Raw genomic sequence first — 7,614 nt, 5'->3', positions numbered from 1 at the left:
ATCCTATTTAATTTCGTACTGTTCAACGGGCATCCTAAGAAATGAATAACTATGTGAATGTATATCTGATTCAGGTACATATGAACTGTATATGGAATTTGGAAATGAAAGGTGAGTATGAATATGATCTTTTGATATGTGAGCTACATGGAAATGTGATGTACTAATAAGTAGTGATTATGAACAATTGAGCTAAATGAGACATATGAACTTACTATTGTGTTATGCCATGATTCATATGAATAAATTGGTTTATAATTGTACTATGTGACAAGTTTATTTGTATATGGCTTACTAAACTTTTGAAAGCTTACTTTGTATGTGTTTGCATTGTTTTATAGATCATCGAAGCTACCGGAAGCTCGGGGATTGTCGAGGATCATCACCACACTATCGAACTCTATTTTGGTACCTTTTGAAAATGTGAATAATAAAGTATGACATGTATAGGCTAGAAGTATTTGAATATGATTTGTGAAGTGTATATCATGCCATGTGATATGGCTAGATTAAAGTTGCTATTTGGTTTGGTTTTTGGTGTATAAGTTGTGTTAAGAAATGTTACGTTTTGATGTGCATAAATGGCCTAGTGAGAAATGGTCAATTCGCTAAGTTAGTTATGTGAATTAGTTATGGAAATGGTATGATTTTGATATGAGAATGGATGTGAAAATTTGGGATAATGACACGTATGAATGAATGATTTTTAGTATATGAATTTGGTATGCTTTGATATGAATTAAGTATGAAATCGAGTGGTGATATTTTGGATTGAAATATGCATGTTTGAGTATGGTTTTGACTGCCATTTGGTCATGAATTGTGCTTTGGTTGATACTTGTAGGGATGACCCTTAAGGGTGGCAAATTGGTTTTGCAAATAGCCTATTTTTGTCCACATAGGCAGAGACACCGGCGTGTGTCTCAGCCATGTGCGACACACAGTCACGTTACACGGCCGTGTGTCCCCTGGGGTAATCCTACAATTTAAAGTCAGTCTCAAGCACGGCCTAGACACACGGGCGTGTCTGGCGGCCATGTGAGGCACACAGCCTTAGCATATGGGCATGTGTGGCCATTTCGAAGGGTACGCGTGTTAGACACACAGGCGTGTGGTTAGCTGTGTGACCCAAGTGAGTTTCGACCACGGCCATGGCACACGGGCATGTCTCCGGCCGTGTGGTTCAAGTTAGTATGTACGTTCTATTTTTACACAGCCTATGACATGGGCGTGTCTGGTAACCGCGTAAGGCACACGACTTATTCACACAGGTTGTGACCTTTGTAACTTAGAAAAATTGTTTAGTTTCGAAAAATTTTGTATGTACTTAGTTTAATCCCGACCCTTTCCTAAAGCATGTTTAAGGTCTCGTTGACCTAAGAAAGGGACTCTGTGTTGTTGTTTGACTATGATGCTATGATGTGTGGATTATGTTTGTGAATCGATCATAAAATGTTTCAATATGTCCGATAATGCCTCATAACCCTATTCTGGCGACGGATACAGGTTAGGGGTGTTATAGTCATCCCCTCAATAAATTCTTGGGTTGCCTCAGGTATTTTATTATTCAGGGTTTCACCAGTTGCTAAATCAATTATCTGCCTAGTCGAGGGATTCAAACCATTGAAAAAGGTTTGAACTTGAAGCCACAAAGTTAATCCATAATGAGGACACCTTCTCAGAAGATCTTTAAATCACTCCCATGCAACATACAGTGTCACAAGCTCAAATTGAGCAAAACAAGAGATGTTATTCCTCAACTTAGCTATTTTGGCTAGTGGAAAATGCTTCAACGGAAAATTTTCAGTCATTTAAGCCCATACTATGATGGACCCCTGTGGAAATGAATTCAACCATTGTTTCGTCTTATCCTTCGAAGAGAATGGGAACAACTATAAGCATATAGTACCATCAGTAACACCATTGAACTTAAATGTGTCGCGGATCACCAGAAAGTTAGTTAAATGAGCATTCAGATCTTCATCTTGCAACCTATCAAACTAAACATACTATTGTACCATCTGAATTGTGTTTGGCTTAATCTCAAAATTATTTACAGCAATAGTCAGTCTAACAATACTCGGTTCAGCCCTAATCAGAGTGGGCTTACTATAGTCATACATAATCTAAAGATCAAGACGTACAGGAAGTTTTGAATTAATATGATTATTATCCATCTCCACAATAATGTCCTTTCGTCTAATAAAATTTGTTGACCTAGCCTTGCTTCTCAAACCTCCTTCCGATTTCTGCAAACAGTTTTTTCGATCTCACTATAAAAAATTAACAGTTCCAACCGGTTGCCTCTAGTTATAAACCAAAAGAACCTGTAAGAATCAAACAAAAGAAAAATTAAAATGTAAAAATTAAATTTAAAATAACAAAATATTAAAATAAAAAAATGGCTAAATTAGTATAAATAAAGTTTTCCTAATATTCAAGTCCCCGGCAACGACGCCAAAAACATGATGCATCGTGAAACTAACTAAAATTTTTACTAAGTCAAGTGCACCTATCAATTAATAGTATAGCTACGATGAGCAAGCATATCATTCTCACAAAGACTAGAAGTACTAGCAATTACTATTTTTCTATTATTTAACTGAATAATTCGAGTGATTGATTAAAACCTAAAATTAACTAAATTAATTAACTAACGAACACGACAAAGAACAAAAAACGAAAACAATCGATTAATAACCAAGAAGCGAAACAATACCCAAGAAAGAATTCACCTAGATTTCATCTATCACTATCAATCTAAATTACGCAATTTCTTTACTTAGTATCTTAATCCGTAGAAATCCCTAAATTATGCCATTATCTCTTTCGAGCATAAGAGCAATTGACTCTAGGTTCATTAATTGAAATTTTTTTAATTAAAACTCCTATTATCGCATTAACACATGCTATGCATTCCTATATTAGATTTAACTCTAATCCAATAGATTTATGTTGTCCTATTTCTGGGATTTCATGTAACTCCACCGATTTAAGCATATCCAATATGGATTAATAATCTAGAACTATTAAACCAAGAATTAAACACATATAATTGAGAACAAGAAACTAAATATTTATTACGTAAAATAAAAATCAAACAATAGAATATATCATAGGTTCTTCTCCCTAGGTATTTAGAAAATTTGTTTATGCTTGAAAATAAAAACATCCAAGATATAGTATAACCGAAAAAAATAAATTCATGATAATCTCCTAAGGATTTAACTGAGGATCTTCAATCTTGACAAAAATCTCCTTTAGAGTCGGCTTCAATGGTGTTTTTCGAGTTGTTTTCTTGAATATTCTATGACGGTTCTTTCTATCTCCTTATTTTTTTTCATATATACATTTTAGAATGACCGAAAAACCTAAAAATTGTGATTTTCCGCTGTTTGGTATGCAATTCCGTGAAATCAACACTGCCTACCACATGATCGTGTAGCTACTATAGCTTGCTCCAATTTTTCGATTTTTATTCGTTTTTTACTCCCAAGTGCTTTATTAAGTATGATCAAAACATAAATTTAAATTTAAAGAATTAGAAGTATAACCATTAACATAGAATAATCAAGAGTATTCAGATGGTGTTATACTGCAGTCTTAGACAAGAAGAATGCCGTGCTGGTGACAACTACAAGGTTGAATTGAATATTTGTCCAAGTTTAACAATGACCCTATCAATGATAGCAAAGTCGAACGTGGATGAGTAATGAATACTCCAGAATCACGATGTTGGTACTTTGAAAGATGACCTGATTGAGAAAGGGTGCAATGCGATTTATTCATATTTTAATCTTTTAGATCTCTCTGGCTAAATGGTAAAAAAGGATTATTCAGTTTCACCAGAAAACCAAGGAGATGGAGTTAATTTCTAATACTTCAATCAGAGATATAACCGAGCAGTTGCAGGGCAGGACTAACACAAAAATATAAGAGACGGTTGATTGAACATATTAATTAAACTTTCATATTATCATTATCATATCTATTTCCACAAAAGAGATTGCTTGCTCAAGCTTGAGCGACAGGAGGCGTTACATGAGCGCCATCCAGAAACAGAGAGAGAAACAAAGATGAAAATATATCAACCATAAAACCATTACAAAGTGTGGCAACATGGACCACATCTTTTATGAAAGAGAAAGGGAAAATGGTCCTAAAGTTGCAAGGAGCAATGCTTGTTCCACTTTTTCTCTCCTCGATTTTCACTTGTACTCCAGAATCATGTTGTTTTCAGGGGACAAGCCAATACAGGCCCTCAGTATGTTCTCCAGCATTGCACGTTGCTTTGACAGTGCATTCACCACGGGTGTGCCTGGTGGAACCTGTTTTCACCAAAACGACTCATTACTGACCAAATTTAACCTGAAGGGGTGAATCTCGCGATTCTCAAGATTCTGTTCACATTCTTGCATGACATAAAAAAACAAAGGACTCACGAGAGGGGCCTTGGTGAGGTAACTGAGGATAGTAGCCACAGGGTGGAAAGAGTGGAACTTGCCCTGCACAATGAAACTTCATGTCAGTTTTAATGGTCAAACCTAGAAGAGTTAACCACCGAGTCATACCTCTCCTTCAGCCTTGAGCTGGATCCTGGTGCTAAGCTCAGCAAGGAGAACCAAATCTAGGATGATGGGAGCAGCCAACAGGGAGTCCTCGCATGTGTTATGCAACACAATGGTGTTCTTGCCTCCCATGAATATCTCTGATGTGTACTCATCCATGGCTCTCTTGCTATCTCCCACATATGGCACATACTACAACACACAGAAAGAGACAGAAGTGCACAGTAATTAATTTTGAAGGTTTGAGTTTGCAAATTGCAAGTGCATGAAGTGGCTGAGATGGGTAAACTTATTACCTTGATGACCACGACATGATCAGGATGTTCACCGGGTTGATAAAGGATTCCATTGCTTGAGACCATGTCATCCACAACATTGCTCTTGGAGATCTCCTTGGAGCGGAAAGTTTGGGGAGCTGATAGATTCATGCCGTCATTATTTCCCAGATGGTTGTAGCTCACTATTGATGTTGGCTGTTAATTTTTCATCACCATAAGTACACAATTACTACCCATCAATGTCACATTATTATCTTTATCCTGACTTAAGCTACTTCCAAACCACATGCATGGACTCCTAATTTTGTTGGTATCCTTTGCCTAGTCTACAAATTATTGTGATAGATAGTGTCTTGAAGTTGAAAGATTTGTACCTTGATACCAGCCCCAACAAGGAAATCCACTAGAACGGATTTCATTTTGGTCTGGCCACTCTTAAAATCGTCTCCTCCAATCAGACAGTTCCTCTGGATAGCCAAATCAATTAACCCTGGATATGATTACAGATCATTAAAAGACCAATTCCATAACATTTCAAAGAATTAAAAGAGAAGATAGCTCAGTTGAATTAGAACCTGGAACAAATGTGTTTTGTGGGCTTCCATTGATGAAGGGAACATCCTCAAAAACACAAGCGATAGCGTATAAAGTGGAAGGAGAAATCTCTGACTCATTCTTCTCAAAAGAAGCCAAAAGGTTCTCCATGGTGTCGTTTAGCCCCACAACGACATTGCTGTACCTCTCAGTGTTTGCAGTCCAAAGTACAACCACCTTGTCCACCTTGTTTTTCTCCTTGAACTCCCTAATCCAAACACAAATAAAAAGGTCAGCCACAGTCGTAGTGCCAAAATAAACTCTTTTCAGCTTTAACAAAATTCTCCGGAGGTTAGAACTAATTATAATACCTAATATCTTTAATGATTTGCTGAACTTGTTCTTTCTTGGTACCCTTGATGACGTTATTGGCACGTTCACCTTGGTTGGCAGCAATGAAATCTGGGTCGTAGATTCCAGGGAGTGGGACCATGGATTCCATGTAGGGCCTTAGCTGTTTTTGAAGATCAATGTCAAAGACCTTGGCTCTAGCCATTGCATCAGCAAGGTTCATGTCACTTATGTCCCATCCTCCAAATACAATATCCTCTGGGTTCACCTGTTTTTATATATTGTTACTTGTCTTTAGCATTCCGACGAATAACAAGTTAAGAAACTATCATAAAAATGAAAATTTCAGTTTAATACCATAGGAAGAAGGCTCTTAAAGGGAGCATAAATCTCCTCGCCATTGTAAGACCCAACTCGGATAGTTGATGCTTGAGTAAGTGAACCAAAGTAATTAGCTTGTTGCACCTTGTCCTTAGTGGCCCAGGACACTCCCCTGAGAATATCCATTACCCATATCCTCAAAATCAACAATCAAAACTAAACAGAAAAAATATAAATATAAATAAATAAAATAAAATAAAACTCACCATCGGTTAGCTATAACACCACCAGTCAGGGTTGAGCCATTGTTTCCTCCCCATCCAACAAGCATTACCCTAGAACATAAAATAAATTTAATGCAAAGTTTTAACACAAACCCAGAAAAGGAAACCCAGAAGAAATGAGGAGTAGTTTTAGATTCTAACCCCAGTTTAGGGACATGGATATCAGTTCTGAATTCATATTTAACAGTCTTGGGCTTGACAACCCATTGATAGGTTCCATCCCTGTTCTCATGAACAAGCTCAGTAGTCTCATAGTTGTACACCGACTGGATTGCATTGTCTGTGTACTTGACATTTGGACTCTCAACCTTAAAGCTCTCAATGAACATTTTTGCCGATATTCTGTTCTTGAAACACTGCTTTGTTTTTTGGGTTTGTTTTAAAGCTTTGGTGCTCCAATGTTAGGGACCGGGCAAGTGTATATATAGAGGAGATATCTACACGTGGAGCAGCGTGAATGCTTGATGCCCGCACGTAAAATTTTACAATTGGTGGTTTGGTTTTAGGAGAATCTACGCCATGCAAGTTTCGTAACTGGACCATTGAATGGAGCCACAGGCACGGAAAGGCACGTGTGAGGAGGAGGTTTCGTTTGTGACACGTTTGGTTGTGATTAACACGTGGCGTGATCAAGTGCAGGAAAAGGGTTTTCGGTAGCTGTGGCGTCCATGCCCTTTGAATGTAGTCGACGGAAAATGCATGACTCTACTCATCGCACCGGTCGGGTGACACCGTGACATCCAATGAAGTACTAAGCGGGCAATTGTCACTAACTGTAACTGCACCGGTGTACTAAGCGGGCAATTGTCCCTAACTGTAACTGCACCGATGTAGTGGGGTGCATAAGGTATCTATGGGTTGGACTGGGTGGAGGTTTAGTTTGAAGATGTTCTTGATTTGAATTTATGTTTGGGTTGGTTTGTCCGCTCAAAACATCCATTTTAATATTTAAAAATAATAAAATATTAAAATTATATTCTTAATTGACATAAAATTAATTAATTTTAAACTTTTTAAATATTTTTTATTATTTAAATTAAACTCGAAATGAATTGAGTCGTAATACTAAAATTTTTATTCAAGCTCGGTTCAATTATCGAGTTGAATAAAATACCTGACTTTTGAACAGGTATAATATAAATGCATTTTGCAGTGCAATTACCTCGGATGAAATTTGAAATTGTAAAATTTATGAAAACTTAAATTGTAAAATCTAGTGAGTTTAGTGTTAGGTTTGTTAAATTCAATCTGGGGCTCTTAAAAAAGAAGAAAGTCATG

The 7,614-nt window shown here is 36.9% G+C and overlaps 1 protein-coding gene and 1 non-coding gene across 2 annotated transcripts; one reads left to right on the top strand and one right to left on the bottom strand.

Moving 5' to 3' along the window:
- Nucleotides 1-1,656: 1,656 nt before the first annotated feature.
- On the top strand, nucleotides 1,657-1,763 carry LOC121210700 (small nucleolar RNA R71). The gene has a single exon (XR_005905814.1). It is a non-coding gene; the product is annotated as a small nucleolar RNA R71 (small nucleolar RNA).
- Nucleotides 1,764-3,947: 2,184 nt separating this feature from the next.
- Nucleotides 3,948-6,742, bottom strand: LOC107898405 (inositol-3-phosphate synthase). The gene is made up of 10 exons (XM_016823894.2): nucleotides 6,478-6,742; nucleotides 6,319-6,387; nucleotides 6,089-6,224; nucleotides 5,752-5,999; nucleotides 5,422-5,648; nucleotides 5,221-5,336; nucleotides 4,865-5,041; nucleotides 4,572-4,760; nucleotides 4,443-4,505; nucleotides 3,948-4,328 (listed from the first exon to the last, which is right to left on the bottom strand). Exons 1-10 carry the CDS (start codon nucleotides 6,663-6,665, stop codon nucleotides 4,209-4,211), a joined length of 1,533 nt encoding a protein of 510 aa, XP_016679383.2. The 5' UTR covers nucleotides 6,666-6,742; the 3' UTR covers nucleotides 3,948-4,208.
- Between the last annotated feature and the right edge of the window lie 872 nt (nucleotides 6,743-7,614).

Source organism: Gossypium hirsutum, chromosome A11 (assembly GCF_007990345.1).
Source record: "Gossypium hirsutum isolate 1008001.06 chromosome A11, Gossypium_hirsutum_v2.1, whole genome shotgun sequence".
Classification (NCBI taxonomy): Eukaryota; Viridiplantae; Streptophyta; class Magnoliopsida; order Malvales; family Malvaceae; genus Gossypium; species Gossypium hirsutum.
This window is presented reverse-complemented; position numbering and strand designations above follow the sequence as displayed.

What these genes read in the sequence shown, in the direction of transcription:
- LOC107898405 (XM_016823894.2), bottom strand. Translation starts at nt 6,665, where the DNA reads ATGTTCATTGAGAGCTTTAAGGTTGAGAGTCCAAATGTCAAGTACACA. An exon ending in TTAAGAGCCTTCTTCCTATG is followed by an intron (nt 6,000 to 6,088) that starts GTATTAAACTGA and finishes ATATAAAAACAG; the next exon opens with GTGAACCCAGAGGATATTGT. An exon ending in CAAATCATTAAAGATATTAG is followed by an intron (nt 5,649 to 5,751) that starts GTATTATAATTA and finishes TGTTTGGATTAG; the next exon opens with GGAGTTCAAGGAGAAAAACA.